This window comes from Mastacembelus armatus, chromosome 20 (genome assembly GCF_900324485.2).
Source record: "Mastacembelus armatus chromosome 20, fMasArm1.2, whole genome shotgun sequence".
Classification (NCBI taxonomy): Eukaryota; Metazoa; Chordata; class Actinopteri; order Synbranchiformes; family Mastacembelidae; genus Mastacembelus; species Mastacembelus armatus.
Window position 1 is genome coordinate 873734 of NC_046652.1, and position 21837 is coordinate 895570.

At 43.5% G+C, this 21837-nt stretch overlaps 2 protein-coding genes across 2 annotated transcripts in view; both read right to left on the bottom strand.

Annotated features, from left to right (window-relative positions):
• Positions 1-2030: 2030 nt before the first annotated feature.
• The window catches only part of LOC113121950 (NACHT, LRR and PYD domains-containing protein 12-like), a 72234-nt gene continuing 52427 nt past the window's right edge, over positions 2031-21837 (bottom strand). Inside the window, exons 3-14 of the mRNA XM_026292843.1 lie at positions 14524-14730; positions 14094-14162; positions 13655-13780; positions 13460-13555; positions 11444-13295; positions 9189-9362; positions 7592-7648; positions 5962-6310; positions 5400-5465; positions 2995-3044; positions 2394-2567; positions 2031-2088 (exon numbers count right to left, since the gene is read on the bottom strand). Of these exons, the coding sequence (XP_026148628.1) occupies positions 2070-2088; positions 2394-2567; positions 2995-3044; positions 5400-5465; positions 5962-6310; positions 7592-7648; positions 9189-9362; positions 11444-13295; positions 13460-13555; positions 13655-13780; positions 14094-14162; positions 14524-14730 (3239 nt within the window). The 3' untranslated portion in view covers positions 2031-2069. The remainder of the gene's footprint in view (positions 2089-2393; positions 2568-2994; positions 3045-5399; positions 5466-5961; positions 6311-7591; positions 7649-9188; positions 9363-11443; positions 13296-13459; positions 13556-13654; positions 13781-14093; positions 14163-14523; positions 14731-21837) is intronic.
• Positions 17990-20621, bottom strand: LOC113121472 (ribonuclease inhibitor-like). The gene is made up of 4 exons (XM_026291997.1): positions 20599-20621; positions 20256-20429; positions 19633-19806; positions 17990-19325 (listed from the first exon to the last, which is right to left on the bottom strand). The coding sequence occupies exons 1-4, from the start codon at positions 20604-20606 to the stop codon at positions 19271-19273; spliced, it is 411 nt and encodes a 136-aa protein (XP_026147782.1). The 5' UTR covers positions 20607-20621; the 3' UTR covers positions 17990-19270.

The following is a 21837-nucleotide window of genomic DNA, read 5'->3' on the forward strand; positions in this document are numbered from 1 at the left end:
GCCTGTGGTACGTAGCCTGATACTAGAGATAAATTTACCAAGTCTAATAAAGATGAGTTCATTAAGGGCAGGGTGTCTTTAAGCAGTCTAGTTGGGATGGGGTCTAAGAGACACGTTGATGATTTAGATGAAGCAACTACTGATGTAAATTCAGAGAGATCTATGAACTGAGGTCCTACAGATGATTCAAGAGCTACTATAGTAGAAGATTAATTTATTGCAGGTATAGGAAGCATCTGCAGGATTTTATCTCTAATAGTTGTGATTTTATTTGTTAAGAAACTCTAAGTCATCACTGCTGAGAGCTAAGGGAACACTGGGCTCAACAGAGCTGTGACTTTTGCCTGGCTACAGTGCTGAAAAGAAACCTGGGATTGTTCTTATATTCCTCTATTAGTGATGAAGAGTATGCAGTTCTGGCTTTACGGAGAGCTTTTTTATATGTTAGTAGACTGTTTTTCCAGGCTAGATAAAAAATTCCTCTAAATTTGTGGAACACCACTTCCTTTCCAGCCTTTGTGATGCCTGCTTTAAGGTACGAATATGTAAATTATACCATGGGGCTAATCTCCTCTGATTCACTAACTTCTTTTTCAGAGGGGCCACAGTATCAAGCGTTTCCACGCAGTGAGGTTACAGCACTGTCAACAATATGATCAATTTGGTAGGGAGTAGGATTGAAGCAGCTGCCCTCCACTGTGTTGATACTTGGCATAGATGTAAATAAAGATGGAATCATTTTCTTAAATTCATTAACAGCATACTCAGATAAACATCTGCTGTAGTGGAATTTTCTTCCAAACGCTGCATGATCCATCATCTTAAATTCAAAGTTATTAAAGAATGATCTGACAAAACAGGATTTTGGGGAAAAACTATTAGATGTTCCATTTCGATGCCATAGGTCAGAACAAGATCAAGGGTATGATTGAAACAGTAGGTGGGTTTATTAACATTTTGAGTGAAACCAATTTAATCTAATATTGAATTAAATGCAGTGCTGAGACTGTTATTTTCAACATCTACATGAACGTTAAAATCTCCCACTATAATGACTTTATCTGAACTAATCACTAAATCAGACAGGAAGTCTGGAAATTCAGATAAAAACTCTGAGTAAGGGACAGGTGGACGGTACACAATGACAAGTAGAACTGGTTTTTGTGTTTTGTGAGAGACTAAGAGCGAGGCTCTCAAATGAGTTATAACTGTTCTGAGAATGAAAGTTTAATAATAAGTTTGAGTGGAAGATTGCAGCTACTCCTCCACCTCGACCTGTGCTTCGAGGAACATGATAATTTTTATGACTTTAGAGGGGTTGATTCATTCAGACTGACATATTCATCCTGCTGTATCCAGGTTTCAGTAAGACAGAGTAAGTCAATTTGGTGATCAGTTATCAAATCATTTACTAACAGAGATTTAGATGAAAGAGACCTGATATTTAATAATCCACATCTGACATAGGACATGTAGAGTGAAAAGACGAAATTAAATCCTGTGGACTCAGTGAGGAAGTTCAACCATGCAAAATAGATAAATGTGTGTTCATAAGTGCATCATTGAATTCCCCAGGAGTCTGTGGAGGAATCTGAAGTTAATGGAATGTCCTCTGAAGTGATGGAAACACACCTGTCTGTGTGTGTTCTCAACCATCAATATCAATGATCAAAGAAATATTTCTACTGCATCAAAGAAACTGGATCCATTTCCAACAAATATTAGTTCAGAGGATTTTCTGCTGACACATGTGACTCTTTAGACACAATGAGACCAACTTTCTGTGAGACTCAGTCATTTGGGACTAAAGACTGAATTTAGCCTCAGAAAAATCCAAAGACAGGAAAAGAAAATCAACTTCAACAGAAGTTATGTCTGTGCAAACACTGAGTTCAAACAATAATTCAACACTAAAGATCTACAATAGTAACAAACAGTCAGTGAACTGACCCCAGAGTCTCCAGTTTTACAGTCTGGACTCTGGACAAGATTACACAGCTGCTGCACTCCTGGATCCTGCAGGTTGTTCCGACTCAGGTCCAGGTCCAGACTCAGGTCCAGGTCCAGCTTCATAGAGACCACTTCCAGCTGCAGAGAGAAGCAGAGAGAGCAGAGGTCAGAAACCAGAGGTCACAGAGACTCACTTCATCAGCAACACTCGTCTTCACATCAACTCAAACACATGATCACAACAAGCTTCTGGCGGATCTGATTGGCTGACGGTTGTCTCTCTCTCTGTCTTTCTGTCCTGAAGCCTGTCCCTGTTCTCCTCTCACAGCTTCACTGAGAAGGTTGGAGCTTTACAGGAAATCCTGGATGTTTGCTTTGATACTGACTGGGTTTAGTCCAATCCTGCTGAAAGCACCATGGACTGACTCCAGCCCTCTACTGACCTCAGAGTCTCCGGTCTACAGTCTTTACTATGGACAAGATCACACAGCTGCTGCACATCTGGATCCTGCAGGTTGTTTCCTCTTAAGTCCAGTTCTCTCAGATGGGAGGGGTTGGACTTCAGAGCTGAGACCAGATAACCACAGGTGGTCCCTGACAAGCTGCAGCTTTCCAACCTGAATAAAGAAGCAAAGTTCTTGCTTGAAAGTGTTGAATGTTTCAGAATGTGTTCAGAGCTGAAGAAGGTTTAGAAAGTAGAAGTTTAGAAAGTGGAAACTCCAAACAGCTGAAGCCAACAGGATGCAGGTTCAAAGCAGTCCCATCCAAAAAGCGACAAAGAGCTGTCATTAATATGAATGCCAACATGCTGCTGCTTCAATAAAGACGGAGTGACTTCAGCTCTGAAACTCTGCCAGCTCCACCTGTGGCTCCATCTATACAAACATGTTGTGCAGCCACATTTCTCTGAGAGGGAAAACAGCCTTTCCCATGAAGATCCTCAGTGTGGATCAGTCTAATATCAGCCTCATGTCTGCAGTTAAGTGTCAGCACAACTTTCACATCACATTCATCTCAGCACACAACCTAAACATGGGGTCTGACCTCAGAGTCTCCAGTCTACAGTCTGGACTCTGCAGTCCACCACACAGCTGCTGCACTCCTGGATCCTGAAGGTTGTTGTAGCTCAGGTCCAGGTGTCTCAGATGGGAGGGGTTGGACTTCAGAGCTGAGACCAGATAACCACAGCTGGTCTCTGACAAACTGCAATTCCTCAACCTGAATAAAGAAGAAAGATCAACTTTTTTTTTTCTTATTGAACAAACATGAACAATGAATAGAACAACACAATATTATAAATACAACACAAGTGTCAATAGAAACTGGTCCATTCAGGCTGTTATGATGAAATTAGCTGAGGTGTGAATTGATGTCACATTAACATGAAGAAGAAAGTGCAAAAAGATGAAAAATCTCTGACTTTAATTCAAAGTCATTGTGAGAAACAGGAATTTCCATGTGATGTTTTAAATTCGATTCATATGGAGTTAAACTTTCCAACATTTGGTCATGTTGGATGGGATTGGTTCATTTGACACAGTGGTGCTCGGTCTTTTAGCCTTGCTAGTCTTGTCCCATGAGGAAGCAACAGTAGCAAGGCAGGTTTTGACGCCACGCAGCATCTTCTTTCTTTAAAGCAAAAAATGTTTCCACACAACTGACACACTGTTCCTCTTTGGCACTAAAGTTTCCATAGAGTCGGGTTCTGTGGAGCCCGAGGCCACTGGACAACAGATCAAGGTCCAATAGCAACATGGATCAAGGTAATGCTTTGTCTGTCAACTGATCTACTGTTTCTTACATGTTGGGACCAGAGTGTCCTCACAGGACTTTGTCCATTTCAAATGACTGAATGAGTGATTATTAGGCTGCACTAACTGGGATTCCCAACAGGTGAGTCCAAGGTCAACCACCTGCTCCAAATCCAATGGCAACATCTAAAGAGGGGCCAATAATCTAGTCCAGGACTTGTTTGGATTTCTGTGTGGAAGAAGCTGTCTGGAAGTTGAGGTTCAGGTTGCGCTTAGGGTTCACCAAGTAGTGATTCTGGTTTGGCTTTGTCTCCAGGAAATCAATGGAAGCCAATGGAATGTCCTCTGAAGTGATGGAAACACACCTGTCTGTGTGTGTTCTCAACCATCAATATCAATGATCAAAGAAATATTTCTACTGTATCAAAGAAACTGGATCCATTTCCAACAAATATTAGTTCAGAGGATTTTCTGCTGACACGTGTGACTCTTTAGACACAATGAGACCAACTTTCTGTGAGACTCAGTCATTTGGGACTAAAGACTGAATTTAGCCTCAGAAAAATCCAAAGACAGGAAAAGAAAATCAACTTCAATAGAAGTTCTCTTTCATATCATTCGTTTCGTGTCTCACTATGGGAACGCCTCCAGCGTGACCGCATCAGAAGCTTGGGGGCTGGCACTAGTGACGACTATGTCAGGAGGGGCGGGGACCCTCCCCCTATATAATAGGCTGAGCATCAGTAGTCATTCAAAAACCTCTTCTTGCTTCTCACAGAATCCTGAAGACAACTGTGCTATCGGCGCTAAAGCATTCTCTTGGAAGAAATTTCTTCTTTGAGACAAAAATAGTGGTTCCTCCTGAGCAGACTGACAGCAGTTTATACTCGAGGTATTTCCTGGTTCCAAAAAAAAAAGGGGGGGGGGGGGGGGGGGGGTTTGCCATTCTGGACCCCAGTGTCCTCTGTGCACCATCTAAGGAAATACAGTTTCAGGATGCTGACTCATGCCTCTCTGCTACGATTTGTTCGAGCAGGCGCCTGGTTCACTTCAATAGATCTGAAGGATGCCCATTTCCACATTCTGGTGTATCCCCCATACTGGAAATATCTTCAGTTCGCTTTCCAAGGGGGCAGCATACGAGTTCATGGTGCTGCCTTTTGGTCTGTCTTTGAGCCTGAGGGTATTTGTGAAATGCACCGAGGCGGCAGTAACCCCGCCCAGGGAGAGGGGTATTTGAGTGGCCACGTACATTGATGACTGGCTAGTCGCGGCCCCTACCTGCGAAGAAGTGGCCTGTCTCACAAATGTTCTCATAAAACATCTGGTGAGGCTGGGTTTCCAGCTGAATATAGAAAAGAGTGTGTCACCTACTCAGCGCATAACCTTCATAGGGCTAACGTTGGACTCCCACCAAGCCACAGCTTTCCTGTCATCGGAAAAAGTAGAGACCATGCATGCCAACCTGGCATTGTTTCATAGGGGCAACATGGTCACACTCAGACAGTGCCAAAGGCTGTTGGGCTTGATGGCATCTTCGGTGGTAGTAATACCACTGGGTTGCCTGTACATGAGGGGCACCCAGCGCTGGCTGGCCTCCCTGGGTCTGGATCCCCTCCGCGAGGGTCACTACCGGTTGAGAGTTTCGGCAGACTGCTCACTAGCTGTGCATCAATGGAGGGTGCCATGGTTTCTGACCCAGGACGACTCCATGGGTTCCATCTCAACCAGGAAAGTGATCTCCACAGATGCCTCCCTTGTAGGCTGGGGTGCCACACATGAAGGGAGGACAGTGAATGGGAGGTGGGGCCATCACATGAGCCACATCCACATAAACTGTCTGGAGCTGATGGCTGTCCACCTAGCTCTGAGACATTTCCTTCCCTGGATGCAAGGACATCACATTTTAGTGAGAACGGACATCTCCACTGTGGTGGCCTATATCAACAGACAAGGGGGGCTGAGATCCCCAAGTTTACACACACTAGCACACAGACTGATAGTCTGCATCAGTGTACATTTCAAGTCACTGAGAGCTACTCATGTGCCAGGTGTATTGAACTATGGGGTGGACCTGCTGTCCAGGGGAAACCCACTCTATGCAGACTGGAAGCTCCATCCAGGGGTGGTGGAGCAAATTTGGCAGCAGTTCGGACAGGCGAAAGTGGACGTCTATGCGTCAATGGAGAATGCCCAGTGTCCCCCGTTCTTCTCCCTGCATGACCAGAGGGCCCCACTGGGGGTTTATGCACTGGCTCACAAGTGGCTGTTTACCCTCCTCTATGCATTTCCCCCCATAGCTCTCATCCCTCCAACTCTGGCCAGAATGAGGAGAAGGGTCAACCCATGATCCTAGTGGCACCATATTGGCCAGGGAAACACTGGGTGGCACAGATATTTCAGCTGCTGGTGGGCCCTTCTTGGTGACTGCCATTATGCAGGGACCTTTTATCCTAGGAGCGGGGGGAAGTGTTTCACCCCCACCCAGGAAGACTAGATCTGTGGGCTTGGCCCTTGAGCGGTTCAACCTGGATACGGTGGGACTCCCTAGCAGCGTAACTGAAACTATGCAATGTGCTAGAGCCTCTTCAACTAGGACATTGTACGGGCTTAAGTGGCAGGTGTTTGAGAGCTGGTGCTCGGAATCACAGGCCATTCCTTTTCAATGTTCTGTGGCAATTGTCCTATCATTTCTGCAGAATCTGATTGAGAGAGGAAAATCCTTCTCAACCATTAAGGTGTACCTGGCGGCTATTTCTGCCTGCCATGTTGGGTTTGCTGGGAAGACAGTAGCCCAACATCCTCTAGTGTGCCAATTCATGAAGGGTGGACATCATAAGTTGCCAGTATCTAGGCCACTAACACCACTTTGGGAACTTCCCACTGTATTAGAGGCTCTTTCATGTCCACCTTTTGAACCCTTGGGTCAGGTGGAACTAAAGGTGCTTTAAAGACAGCCCTGCTACTGGCTCTGGTTTCAGCCAAGCGTGTGAGTGAAATTTATGTGTTGTCTGTGCATCAGGAGTGTTTCCAATTCTCTCCAGGAGATATAAGGGTCAGCATGCGACCTAACCCAGGTTTCGTCCCAAAGGTTGTAGGGTCATGCTCTCCAAAAGATTTGGTGGCTTTCCATCCACCGCCTTTCTCCTCAGAGGAGCACCGGCGTCTGCATTCTATGTGTCCAGTCTGTGCCCTATGGATCTATATGGACAGGACTCAGGGATTCAGGTGAAGTGATCAGTTGTTTGTGTCCTGGGAAAAGCCACATGTGGGGAAGCCTGTCTCAAAACAGCGTCTTTCCTACTGGATTGTTGACGCTGTAGCTCTAGCTTACATTAGGAAAGGTCTTCAGCCTCCCCCTAGTCTATGGGCTCACTCCACCAGGGGTCTAGCGGCCTCCTGGGCTCTTTTTAAAGGAATGTCTGTTCAGGAACTGTGTGCTGCTGTATGTTGGGCTTTGCCCCACACCTTTGCACGGTTTTATAAATTGGATGTTACAGCTCCAACCCTAGCACATTCTGTCCTTGGTGTGGGGACTTCACAGAGTACAGCCCCCACCATGTGATGCACCACTAAGGACAGTTGTCTTTCTCACAGGCATCTGGCAGTCTGGGACTTGGTATATCTCCCATATTTGAGACACAAAACGAATGCTTTGAAAGAGAACTGCTAGTCAGAGAACCGGGGTTATAGCCATAACCTCTAGTTATGTCTGTGCAAACACTGAGTTCAAACAATAATTCAACATTAAAGAGCTACAATAGGAAGAATCAGTCAGTGAACTGACCTCAGAGTCTCCAGTCTACAGTCTGGACTCTGCAGGCATATCTGAATCCTGCAGGTTGTTGTTCCAGCTCAGGTCCAGGTGTCTCAGATGGGAGGGGTTGGACTTCAGAGCTGAGGCCAGACAAGCACAACTGAGGTCTGACAACCTGCAGCCCAACAACCTGAATAAAGAAGCAAAGAAGGAGATCCAATGTGACACTGATGTTGATGACAATGAGGATGGTGATGATGATGATGACAATTCTTCTTCTTTTCATTAGAATAATGAGATGAGATCAACTTGATTAATCCCTGAAGGGAAATGTAGAATGATAATAATGAGAAGAATAATATGAGAACAGTCAGAATAATAGTAATAATAGTCTGACTATATCATGATATTATTGTCAGCACATGGGAAGAGAAGCTGCTTTCCAGCCAACAGCAGAATCAATCTAGTTGATGGCTCATACTGTCACTGTGCAGCTTTAAAGTTTCCTGCTTAAAGTTTGTTGACCCAGTTCCAAAGTGCAGCAAAACAATGCATTGAATTGTTCCTCCTTATTCTATCTGAGCCAAGGAAGCTCCCACAGGCTCTCCTGTCTCCTGTCTCTTCCCTCTCTGCATCTTCTTCTCTGGCTTTATTGGCTGCAGCCTCAGCACAGGACAGAGGTAAAGCAGCAGCAGCAGCAGCTCAGACACTAAACACAGCTCAACCACCTGGACACATGATTTCATCTGTGTGTCTCTGTGAGCACATGTGCTTTCATTTCTATGGGATCAACTTTATAGAGACACTGTGGATTTGTTCTTCACAATGAGATTTGGATTAGGGAACAAACTGGGTGGACAGTGTCAGGACCAAAAGCTGCTGGCTTCAGTTCAGGAACAAAAACTACTCAAAGCTTCTTCACACAGCATCAGGATTTGAGGCCTTGGCAATGACAACAGGCTGAGAACTGCTTTCTAATGGTCCAGTCCCAATGCACAGACCAGATCATGTCCTTGTGTTGGGACTGATCCCCACTGTGTCATTGGCCACTAAACAGAAGCTTTGGAATCCCATTCATAGATTGTTGACAACTGACTGTCATATGTTTTCTCTGAGTTTCATCAAGTGAGAAAATCCAACATTATCGTCAGCAAACTGATGCTTATTGTGTGGTTTTTGGGACAAAGCAAGACCCAATGTCCACTACAGGGACGTGTTCTTCCCCAAAAAGAAATAGGACTTTGTTTCTCACGTCCCAAAGTCTTCACTTCTATTCCAAAATGGAAATATTCCAACCTTTTTCCTTCTGGCTCTCAGGAGGATGTCAGATATTAGTCTGGTCCAATATTGACATATTGTTGGGATCCAAACTTGGACAAACACTGGACAGTTTCAGTTGAAACAGTTTCAGCTTTGGACTGTTTCCACAGTTTGTTTAGAAACACAAAGGATTCAGAACAACTTCCTGACAGATGACATTTTTGGGACACTCTGTTCTTCAAAGCTTCTATAGAAAGAAACACATCATTATTAATATGAATATTCAATATGAGTGAACACACATTATTGAAGACAGCTCAGTGAAATGAAGTGAAACTGAAGGAATCATTCTTAGTCTGCTGAGAATAGAAGAACAATGAAAACACTGAATGGAACAACCAACATTCACAGGAGATTTAGTTGTGGATTCAACATCTAAGATCTACAATAGTAACAGTCAGTCAACTGACCTCAGAGTCTCCAGTCTACAGTGTGGACTCCGCAGTCCACCACACAGCTGCGGTACTGCTGGATACTGCAGGTTGTTCCAGCTCAGGTCCAGTTCTGTCAGATGGGAGGGGTTGGACTTCAGAGCTGAGGCCACAACTTCACAGTGAGTCACTGAGAGTCCACAGCCAGAAAGACTGTGAGGACACATATATTAGAAAAGCTGTTATTATGACAGAGACAATATATTGAGTTGAATCACTTGATGTCAAACAGGGACATGTCCTGTTGTGTCTTCACATCAGTGGTTCAGCTGATCTTCTCTCAGTGGGTTGGACATGAAATAAGAATTCTTCTCACTCTCTGTCACACTGCACACGCTTCATCTTTGTTCTGCTTTCATCTTGGACAGGAAGCAGAGAAAACTGAGTTCCTTTGGAACTTCCACAACAGGCCTGTCCCTGTTTATTCCAACGTTGGACATTTGTCCACATGTGGCAGAAAAACATCAGTGTGTGAAGAGAAACAGAAGAAAAATGTGTCCCATGGAAAAACCATTGGAAAGAAAAAGAAGAACTGTGTTCATTCACTGGACAGATAGAAAAAAACAACAGGAACATATGCAGCTTTTGGACTGACACCATTTGGAACAGCTCAAGAACATCTGGGACAAAATCCAGCTGCTGTCATTCTCACAATAAACAAGAGCAACATTATGGTGATGATCACCCAAGTGAAAAATCAATCTATTGTTTCAGACTTCAATTCTACTTTTAGCAGATAAAGTGTGTTCACACATTTTACCAAGTGTATTTGTGCTTGTGTTTAAACGTAGTAAAAGTACATTTTTGGTGAGTCTCCAAAGTACAAGATTAGTCAAAGAGTTACTGAGACAAAAAAAGCAGATTCAAAGTAAATGTTTGCAAAGTATATTGAAATGATCTCATTACTTCATTAGTCATTTAGCAGATTTCTTCAAAGTGCACTTTACTTTCAACAGATTTTAAAGTATATTTAGTGATATTTTCCAAAAGTCTGTTCATGGTTTGTGTTTTTACTTCAAATTGTGTCATTCTCTTCCAAATATAATACTATGCCTCCATTTAACTTGAGCTCTATTTCAGTATACTTATTTAAAGTACACAATGTATGTGTTCCTGGCTGTGGTAAAGTGGACTCTTGGAAGTGGTCTAATTCCTGCGTACAAAGTTTCTCTTCAAAATAATCTTTCATACTACATGTTTACTTCATGTATTTTGGATGTTTGGACAGAATTCTTCTGAGAACTATGCAGAATCCTGAATATCACTAAAATCCATTTTAGTCCCATAGTGGTGCAGCCAAATAATACTTTGACCTCACTAATAGAAAACACAAACTGTTGTTCCTGTTTATTGTTATTGTTGTTACCTTGAATGACTTGTTTTGTTCCAAAGCCCTTAAATGGCTGGATTTAATAGTGTTAGAGTTCAAATCAATATTTGTTGGACTGACGTGTTTTGGACTTTGTGTAGGAGTTCAGATTATTTTCAATCATTTTAGAACGTCTTCAAAGTGCACTGGGCTTTTCAAAGTAAGAGCATTTGAGAACATGCTAACAGGAAGTAGTGCTTTTAGTCCAACATCATTTGATTGGAATCTAAGTAAAGTATATACATTTCAGACTCAGTGTTTGGAGAATCCATTCAGAGGGCATTGTTGGTGTATTTATTAAACATACAATGATGCTTATAGTGGACTTATATTTACTAGGAATATCAATCCAATATCATTGTGTCTTTTAATGCAATATGTTCAACTTGGTTGCAATTTAACACAAAGTCAGTGGCTCATTTTCACAACAAATACTCAAATACTTTGAAAAATATACTTTGCATACTTTTTTCACACTTCAAACCTCATTCTATTGTATTTCATACATAGTTCAAATGAGTTCAGAGTATATTTCAAGTACATTTACTTTGGCTCAAAGTCTATTAGTAATACACTGTCAGTTTAATGTCACTATAGATTTTTGACATTTGCAACAAGTCAACTTCAAATGTTTCATGTATATTTTAACAGTAGTGTAGTATTTTGGGCAGCAAAAGTACCCAATGATACGTGTAAAATATGTTTTTCATGTACTAAAGCAGATTTATAGTGCAGCTTCCAGCAACTTCACTGGTTTCATTTTAACACAACTTCAAGTATTTCAAAGTATTTCAAAAGTATACTCAATATACTTTTAGAAATATACAAAAATAGATTTTTTTCACTTGGGCACATCTGGACTTACTTAGCCTTTCTGCAGTTCCTCACAGCTGGAATCAGTCTCAGTCGTCCCTGGTCTGATGTGTTGTACTTCTTCAGGTCCAACTCATCCAGAACCTCCTCTGACATCTGCAGCATGTAGGCCAGAGCTGAGCACTGGATCTCAGAGAGTTCCTTCTCTGATCTGTTCCCTGACTTCAGGAACTCTTGGATCTCCTGATGGACTGAGTGGTCGTTCAGCTCCTTCAGACAGTGGAAGATGTTGATGCTTCTGTCAGGAGAGATACCATATCTGTTCATCTCCTTCAGGTTGTTGATGGCTCTCTGGATGGTTCCTGGACTGGTCTTTGTCTGACCCAGCAGGCCTCCTAAGACTCTCTGGTTGGACTCCAGACAGAGGCCATGAAGGAAGCGGACAAACAGGTCCAGGTGGCCACTTTTACTTTCCATGGATTTTTCCATGGCTCCCAACAGGAAGTGATCCAGAGATGAACATCTGTTCTTCACCCCCACGAACTTCTCCAGTACCTGTGTCTTCGTGTCGGTGTAACAGTGGACCATGTAGACTGCAGCCAGAAACTCCTGAACACTCAGATGAACAAAGCTGAACATCATGGCTTCATTCTTCCTCCCCCTCTCCTCTTTAAAGATCTCTGTGAACACTCCTGAGTACACTGAAGCTTCACTGACATCAATGCCACTCTCTTTTAAGTCTTTCTCATAAAAGACCAGGTTTCCTTCTTCCAACTGCTGAAAAGCCAGTTTTGCTAATGACTTAATGTCCTGAAAACACTTTTCTGAGCCTTCTGGACAGTATTTCTCTTCCCTCTGTTTGATCTGATACCACAGGAACTCTGTGTACATCTCAGTCAGGGTCTTGGGCAGCTCTTCCAGCTCTCTGGTTTCCAACAGATCCTCCAGAACTGTAGCAGTGATCCAGCAGAAGACCGGGATGTGACACATGATGTGGAGGCTTCGTGAGCTCTTGATGTGGGAAATGACTTTATTGGACCGCTCCTCATCTGTGAACCTCTTCCTGAAGTACTCCTCCTTCTGTTGGTCTGTGAACCCTCTGACCTCTGTCACTATGTCCACAAAATCTGGGTGGACCTGATTGGCTGCTGCAGGTCTGGTGGTTATCCAGAGGCGAGCAGAGGGAAGCAGTTTCCCCCTGATGAGGTTTGTCAGCAGCTCGTCCACTGAGGTGGACTCTGTCACTTTAAATTTAAGTCTCCGAGTTTTATTGGTACTACAGTCCAGCTGGAGGCGACTCTCATCCAGTCCATCCAAAATAAACAGGACCTTGAATTCACTCTTGTCATAGTTGGTGTTTCCTGATGACTGCAGCTTTTGAAAGAAGTAATTCAGAGCCTCCTTCTTGATTCCAACAGTTTCCTTAATACATTCATGCAGGAGCTCTGCCAGACTGAACTGGTCTCCCTTCAGTGGATTCAGGTGACGGAAGGTGAGGGGGAAAAGCAGATGCACATCCTGATTGGTTCGTCCTTCAGCCCAGTCCAACACAAACTTGTGCACAAGGAATGTTTTTCCAATTCCTGCGATCCCATTGGTCAGCACTGTTTTTATGGGTCTGTATTGTTCAGGAGGAGGTTTGAACATGTCACTGGGTTTCACTGGTTTCTCTGTATTGGTTTTCTTCCCTGCCATCTCAACCTGCCTGACCTCGTGCTGTTTGCTGATGTGTATGGAGGCTCCAGCTGTGATGTACAGTCCAGTGTAGATCTCATCCAGACGCTGCTTATCCTTATTCTGTGTCCATCCTTGTGTTGCACACATGAACCTATCTTTGAGGTTTGACTGGAGCATCTCCTGATAGTGTGTGATGGACTGTGGCTCTGGTACTGGAACCTCCACAACTGAACCAAACATAGATGGGGAAGAACATAAAAGCATTAGTGCACATGTCTACAGATGCAACTTCTTTTCACTATGTGACTGTAATTACAGCCTTATCATGTCTGATCCATCTGTCCAGGGATGTGATCTGTGTCTTCCACTGATTCAAAACAAGCAGATTTACCTTTAGTGTGAGGAGCTGCTGAAGGGTCCTGAGGAGGGTGAGCCTCAGACGTCTGAGCAACAACATCAGCCTCATGTGTCCTGGCAGGAACCTGACCTGAAACAGGAACAGAAACATCTCTTGAGAAACTCAGACTGATTAATGCATTCACACAAATAAACAGAAGGAGCTTCATAAATTCAGGTCAATATTTACCAGGTGTGTTGTTTACAGTGATGTTTACATCACCGCTCACATGAGCACCGGTAAACTGAGATGCCATGCTGACACTTCCATCCTGAGCAGTGACTGTGATGTTTGGTGCTTCCCTCTGAGCTGCAGCTGAAAAATAAAATAAAGCTTGGTAAAATGTGACACAAGACACTGACAACCCAATTTTCTAAAATATTGGAAAAAGTCTTTATAAAACACCTAGATGAGTTTATGGAAAATATAAATTACTATGTGAACAGCAGTATGGATTTAGAAGGAATAGAACAACTTAGATGGGGAAGAACATAAAAGCATTAGTGCACATGTCTACAGATGCAGCTTCTTTTTACTATGTGACTGTATTTACAGCCTTATCAAGTCTGATCCATCTGTCCAGGGATGTGATCTGTGTCTTCCACTGATTCAAAACAAGCAGATTTACCTTTAGTGTGAGGAGCTGCTGAAGGGTCCTGAGGAGGGTGAGCCTCAGACATCTGAGACCAGAGGGGTCCTGGTGAGAGACAAACGGGGGTGTCTGTTATTTTCATAGTTATGTTCATGTGGATTTGGTTTAGTGTCATTTCTAATGGCCACATGTTCAGACTCAGGTGGACAATACTGCATGTCTTCCTGCTCCAAATGAAACACCAGCCAAGACCAGGATTTTCTCTTAGAACAGCACCAGTGTAATGTTTTCATCACTAATGTGATATCATCTTAAATCACAACATGAACCTTCTGAACTTTCAAGCAAATTCCAATTCAGTGAATTTCAACAAGTCCACAGTCTGGTTGTTGGACATGATTAAAGTCTAACTGGTAAAACCTGAATTCTGTCAAAAAAAACAACACTGTCCTTTCCTCTTCCTGACCTTCTGGTCCTGAGCTGATGTCTGACAGACTCTGCACCAGGTCGTTCCTGGGAATCTTCTCTAACACCTTCTTGGTCACCTCCGCAGCTCCATCAAGTCCATATCTCTGCACCATCAGACTCACAGTGTCAGGTCTTCTTGCCCCCTCCAGCTGGCTCCTTTTGATGCCTTCCTGCTCCAGGAACCACTTGAACTTTTTAAATTCATCTTCTCTCAGATCCTCTAGAATATCTAATATGTCCACTGGTCAACAGTTAGTTGTGTTATTGTTTCTACTTCTGTTGGAGTTTTTTTTCTGTTGGAGTCTGTTCTGACAATGATGAAATAACGAAAATCCAGATGAATTCCAGATGTTTCTGGAGACAAACTCCAGCTGCCCTGAAGTCCAATTTAAACCGAGTGTGAACAGATGGAGTGAGACACTAAAATCAACACTGAGTTCACAAACAAAAAATGAATCAAAGATACATAATTATTACAAATTTTAAAAATGAAATGTTTGGAATAAGTTTGACTTCAAGTCAAAAACCATATTTTGCTTGTTAACATTTGACTTCACACTTTATTTAGTGTATCCACAGGCTGGAGTGTGTGGGCAGGACTGCAGTGTCTGTTCCACTCACTGCTACTGTCCACCTGTTAGTTCTCTTTAGGGAAACTACACAGAACAGGTCCATGAGAAAAACACTGCTGTGTGTTTCTGGAACAGGTTTTCTTTACCTCACAGCTTAAGTTTGATGTTAGATGAGCTTTGTGTTATTGTGAGAAACCAAACTAAAGACGTTCCAAACTGTGAAATATTTGAAGAAATATTTTCTTCCTGTGCTCAGTAAGGATCCACCCAGGACTCCTACTTCTACTCATTCTGAACACCAGTCCAACACGGACTCATCTTCAGCTCAGTTTACAGTAGCAACTGTCTCTTACTCTGGGTCTCAGGATCCAGGTTCAGGACTGAAGTTCACAGGATCAGGTCTGAACCAGTCCCTCTTCACACACAGACAGCTGGATCCTGGACACTCTGGTCTCTGTCTGTGGTACTGGACTCTGCAAACACAAACATGGTTTTATTAATTTCACGTCAATCACTGATCAGTTTGAAGTTTCTGAAACAGTCAGTCGAAGAGACGCAGACCAGGCTGAGCAAACAGGAAGTCCAGCCACACGGACATGAAGGCAGAGTCCAGTGGACTCAGAGCAGGCAGCACAACAACTGTCTCTAAAGCTGGGCCTCTGTTCTGGGCTCAGCTGCAGCTTTAATGTGGATTCTTCAGCGGATCAGGACTTTGTGTCCACAGGAAGTCACGGCCTGTTGTTTCCTCCTTTAGTTTCAGCGGCTTTGTGTGGACCCAGGTTCTTCCCTCCACAGTCCACAGAGAGAAAAGTGAGTGTGAGCCTCCAACAGTCAGATCATAATAATGTTGGATTAACACTCAGCTGCCTCAGCTTCACTTTTCCTCCTCCTGCTATCTGCTCTCAACATGGAGTCTGAGCTCACCGACTGAACACTTCCTGCTGCTCCACAGGAAGTCACATGACTCTGTGGTTACAGCAGTACCACTATACACACATGAGTACACTACCCGCGCTGATCTGGGTTTAATGTTGTACTGCAGCTCTACTGGGTACTGAACTTACAGGTACTACTTATATACTTCTAGCCTGCTTTTTAGTGTATTTGCAGTATGCTTTGAAGTAACACAGCAAAAAAAAACTGTGATATATACTGTGAGTTAGTACTCACATTACACTCCAATCCGTTTAGCTTATTTGCAGAAAGACCAGTCCAATCAGGACCCCAAGCCCACTACACAACAAAGTCAAGGACATGGTCCCAGCAGCTGGTACTCTGAGGATCCAGGTACCAAGAAGTGGACAACATGAATTAAATCCAACACAGCAACACACACAATGTGACTATTTACTCTAAAGTACTCCACATAATACTACAAGACAAATACCTAAATGTTGTGTATAAGTAGGGATGGGAATTGAGACCAGGACCAGTATTGATTCTGTGTATTGGCTTATTCGCTTACTGATTCCTGATCAGGTCAATATGAGCCAAGTTTCCGTCAGTCAAACTAAGGTACAGGCTGGATATACTTTTTGTTTCTTTTCCCAGAAAGGTCCCAGAGCTGTCGTCTCCAGAAACTCACAGGAAACAGGACGACAGCTCTTCAACACGACTGGGACTTTCACCTTTCACAGAAACTACTGAGCAAAAATCCTCAATATTGTAATGACCCGGCAGTCGCAGTTGACGGCACGTGCATTATGGGTGTTGTTAAATGTTAGTTGTCGGTTAACACTGTGTTTATATTCTGCCATGTTCAATGTTACTGTGTTAGGTTGGGTTATGTTTTGGGAACTGGGTTATGTTCATGTTGGGTTATGGAAATGTAGCTGTCACCGTGACTTAAGAGTGACGTGTGGGGAAAAGGTGCTCGGTGACAGCGCATGCACGTGTTACAACGTATTTTACTTGTTCGTTTTCTAATCAAATCAGCTGGGTCTAATAAATCACTGTCTCCTGATGGTTTGTCGAAGCACTTGCTCCAGCTGTCAGAGACACACGGGTTCGTGCGGTGTATCGGACACGAGCGCTCTCTCTCTCTCTCGGCTTTCGAAAAGAGTTTGGCGATAGCTGCTAGCTCCCTGCTAGCCGTATAGCTCGGGGCCAGTGACCGGATAGCTTAGTGTAGCTCCAAGAAGAACCCACAGTCGTTACAATATATAAAAACTGCTGCCCCTCAGACCACGGACCAGACCAGCGCCCCCTACAGTCGGTCTCTGTAACGGTCCGTTCCACTGACAGGACACATTTGGCTCTAACCCCTGCTGCTAAAACGGGTCCAGACTGAAAACCAGCCTCCGGATCTCAAGCTCCTCCGACTAAACCTGCAGTTCAAGTCGCTGCTTCTCATGGAGAGTTAATGTTACAGAACAACATGAGGAGGATCTGTCGAAGATCCAAAGTCAAACTGTCAAACTGTTTTCACCGCGGTAGAAAAACCTGCGTCATGTTTACCAGCTGCGGCCCAACGTCCTCATCCGGTTCCAAACCTGCTGTCCGGGTCTAAATAGAGTCCTGGGCCCACACCTGGACCCTGAACTGGAGCCTCGGACAGTGAAACCATAAAGAAAATTCAGACATTTGGAGATAAACTACATGTGAAATATACATGAAGATCAAAAATGATCCCAATATTTAGTTTAGAAAATAAAGGAGCTGAGTGTTCAGTTCATCTACTTAGAGCAACTCTCACTAATCTTTTCTGGAAACATCCTTGGAAGTTAGGAAACAATTTGTTGAACCAACCTGTTGATTTTGTTGATGATGTTATTACAGTTTCCATGATATTTCATCTTAGTTTGGCATCAGACTTTTTCCTGATGACGTCTGAGAAAGTGGATTATTCCTAAAGTAAAGACAATCATTAGATTGACAGGAAATATTACACACTTCAATTTACTGAGATTTAATCAAAATCTATTCCATTGACACAACTGAGACATTTTTCTAGTTCACCATTTGGGCTGTTCATTTCTCAAATCCACAGTTTGGAAAATGGAAAAAACTAGAACATCATGTGCATAAAGTCAATGTAGGTGAAGGAGCAGGAGCCATGTGATGAATAAGAACGGGCCCTTTTGGTACCACACAGGAAATATCAGCAGGATATTAGTGTTCACATCAGTCAGACTCTGGTCATATTCTGGTCTTTGCTGCCCTCTAGTGGATCCTGTCAGCTGTGAGAAATACAAGGTGACACTTCATCACCACAGTGCTACAGCAGAGGACAGGACAGGACTGATCCAGTGAGGGGGGTCAGGACAGGGCTGATCCAGTGAGGGCATCACGTCAGGACTGATCCAGTGAGGGAGGGGGGGGCTCAGGTCAGGACTGAGCCAGTGAGGGAGCGTCAGGTAAGGACTGAGCCAGTGAGGGGGGGGTCAGGTCAGGACTGGGATTCACAACATTTTATAATATAACAGTTTTAATGAATAACTGTATTTATACTGCATTTAATGCATATTTATATCTGTGCTGGTGTCAGTGAGGGAGGTGGAGGGAGAACCAGACCGGAACCATCCAGTCTGAGTGGCCTCCCTATAAAGGCTAACTGTGGACAGCGTATGTGGACCTGACCCTAACACTGGGCCCCCCATCAATTCTCCCTCAGCACCAGGCCTCTGTTTGTTTCACATGTTGAAAAGTCAGGGTAGGCCTTAAAAAACTAAGGCCACTGATCACCTTCAAACTTTGAAGTTGATGAAGTTAGAAGTGGAACGTTTAAGAGCTAAAACATGTGGATTACATCCTACAGGTTCCTTTGGACTGCACTTAAATGAAAGGTCTTTTTAAGTCCATTAGAACCTTCTCAGACTTAATGTGACTCTGCCAGAGGATGAAGTTCACGCAACAAAAAACACAATTGTATGTTAATGGACCTCAGTGTATTTGTTCTCTTATGTTATTGCTTTGAATGACACTTGATTACAATTAAACTGAATAAACTCAAAAAGCATTTAATGATTCAACACAAGTTTACACTTTCTCTACAGTTCATGACCCCGCTCTGACCCCGAGACTCTAATACCTCTGGATATGCAAGTTTCAGAATAATTAGAAACAGTGGAAAGTAAAAGTTTGGCTAATTGGGATGGGAGGAAGTCCATCTGTTGAGGATCAAGTCCAACAGCAAAGTGACCACATGCAAATTTAAGGAAAACCCGTCCAGGTTTAGTTCCAGTCTATCAACCGGCTCCAGTCCCAGGTTGAAACATATGGCATCACTCTGTAAAGGGAAGCAGAGAGAGCAGAGGTCAGAAACCAGAGGTCACAGAGACTCACTTCATCAGCAACAGTCGTCTTCACATCAACTCAAACACATGATCACAACAAGCTTCTGGCTGATCTGATTGGCTGACTGTTGTCTCTCTCTCTGTCTTTCTGTCCAATCCTGAAGCCTGTCCCTGTTCTCCTCTCACAGCTTCACTGAGAAGGTTGGAGATTTACAGGAAATCCTGGATCGTTGCTTTGATACTGACTGGTTTTAGACCAATAATGGTGAAAGCACCATGGACTGACTCCAGCCCTCTGACCTCAGAATCTCCAGTCTACAGTCTGGACTCTCCACAAGATCACACAGCTGCTGCATATCTGGATACTGGAGGTTGTTGTCACACAGCTCCAGGCGTCTCAGATGGGAGGGGTTGGACTTCAGAGCTGAGGCCAGATAACCACAGCTGGTCTTTGTCAAACTGCAGTTGTCAAAACTGAATAAAGAAGCAAAGATGTGACGTTAGAAACCAAAGTTCCTCTTCAAAGTGTTGAATGTTTCAGAATGTGTTCAGAGCTGAAGAAGGTTTAGAAAGTAGAAGTTTAGAAAGTGGAAAGTCCAAACAGCTGAAGCCAACAGGATGCAGGTTCAAAGCAGTCCCATCCAAAAAGGGACAAAGAGCTGTCATTAATATGAATGCCAACATGCTGCTGCTTCAATAAAGACGGAGTGACTTCAGCTCTGAAACTCTACCAGCTCCACCTGTGGCTCCATCTATACAAACTCATGTTGTGCAGCCACATTTCTCTGAGAGGGAAAACAGCCTTTCCCATGAAGATCCTCAGTGTGGATCAGTCTAATATCAGCCTCATGTCTGCAGTTTAGTGTCAGCACAACTTTCACATCACATTCATCTCAGCACACAACCTAAACATGGGGTCTGACCTCAGAGCCTCCAGCCTACAGTCTGTATTCTGCAGTCCACCACACAGTTGATGCACTCCTGGATCCTGCAGGTTGTTTTCTCTCAGGTCCAGTTCTCTCAGATGGGAGAAGTTGGACTTCAGAGCTGAGGCCAGATAAACACAGCTGGTCTCTGACAAACTGCATCTCCTCAACCTGAATGAAGAAAAAATAAGGAGATCAGATCATTGTTAATCAGATGTGTCCTAATCAATGAGCTTTTCTCTAAAATGAGTAGAGGGACTTTGGCCTTCTATTATTGTGGATCATCAGAATGTCAGCCTTCTACAGACATCATCCAAATGGCAGCACAACAATTAGACACCTGTTCATGTCCACACTGGGTCATAACCTCCTGCTGACCTCAGTACTTCTCTATGTGTGTATGTGGACTTGGATGGACCAACACTGGGAAGACCAGTTGGACTTTTGGATCATGGCAGGAGGAGCCTTTGAGGACATTTAAAAAAGCTGTTTGAGGTTATTAGTTCAGAGGATTTTCTACTGACACATGTGACTCTTTAGACACAATGAGACCAACTTTCTGTGAGACTCAGTCATTTGGGACTAAAGACTGAATTTAGCCTCAGAAAAATCCAAAGACAGGAAAAGAAAATCAACTTCAATAGAAGTTATGTCTGTGCAAACACTGAGTTCAAACAATAATTCAACACTAAAGACCTGCAATAGGAACAAACAGTCAGTGAACTGACCTCAGAGTCTCCAGTCTACAGTCTGGACTCTGCAGTCCACCACACAGCTGCTGCACTCCTGGATCCTGCAGGTTGTTCTCACTCAGGTCCAGGTATCTCAGATGGGAGGGGTTGAATTTCAGAGCTGAGACCAGATAACCACAGCTGGTCTCTGACAAACTGCAGCGAATCAACCTGAATAAAGACCCAAAGATGGAGATCAGATCATTGATAATCAGATGTGTCCTAATCAATGAGCTTTTCTCTAAAATGAGTAGAGGGACTTTGTCCTTCAGTTATTGTGGATCATCAGAATGTCAGCCTTCTACAGACATCATCCAAATGGCAGCACAACATTCAGACACCTGTACATGTTCACACTGGTCATGGGTTTTGACTGTCAGGTCAGTTTTGGGTTCAGAAATCAATTTAACAGAATCGTCAGATTCAATAAGCACCAAATATAACAAATGTCTCATCAAAAAATGTTCCTGTCCGGATCATTTTTCTGTTCAAAGATTAATGTAGACAACAGTGGGCTAACGTGAGCAGTTTCTCCTTCCTGTCTCTGGTTAAAATGAGCAGCAGCAGTAGATGATGATCTCAACTCTACATTATTAATGTTCATTGTGGAACAGCTGCAGTCAAACTTCAGTCTGCTGCTTAATGAGCTCTCTCCAAGCTGCTGAGTGGACTCAGCAAAAGACTGTTTGTTCTGCCATATGTCTCTACAAATGCAAGTGAACTGGGTTTCTGTAGTTTATCAGAGTGGAGACTCTGCCCTAGAGAAATGATCAGCTGATCAATAAGTCCAGCTGTACTTTTTCTAATCAGATCAATATGAATCTCCATTTTGGAAATCAGGAGCTCTG

Excerpts from the sequence above, each read along its gene's own strand:
- LOC113121472 (XM_026291997.1), bottom strand. Across the intron at positions 19,807-20,255 it reads TGTAGGCTGGAGGCTCTGAG|TTTTGACAACTGCAGTTTGA; the intron begins GTCAGACCCCAT and ends TTCTTTATTCAG. Across the intron at positions 19,326-19,632 it reads TGTAGACTGGAGATTCTGAG|AGTGATGCCATATGTTTCAA; the intron begins GTCAGAGGGCTG and ends TTCCCTTTACAG.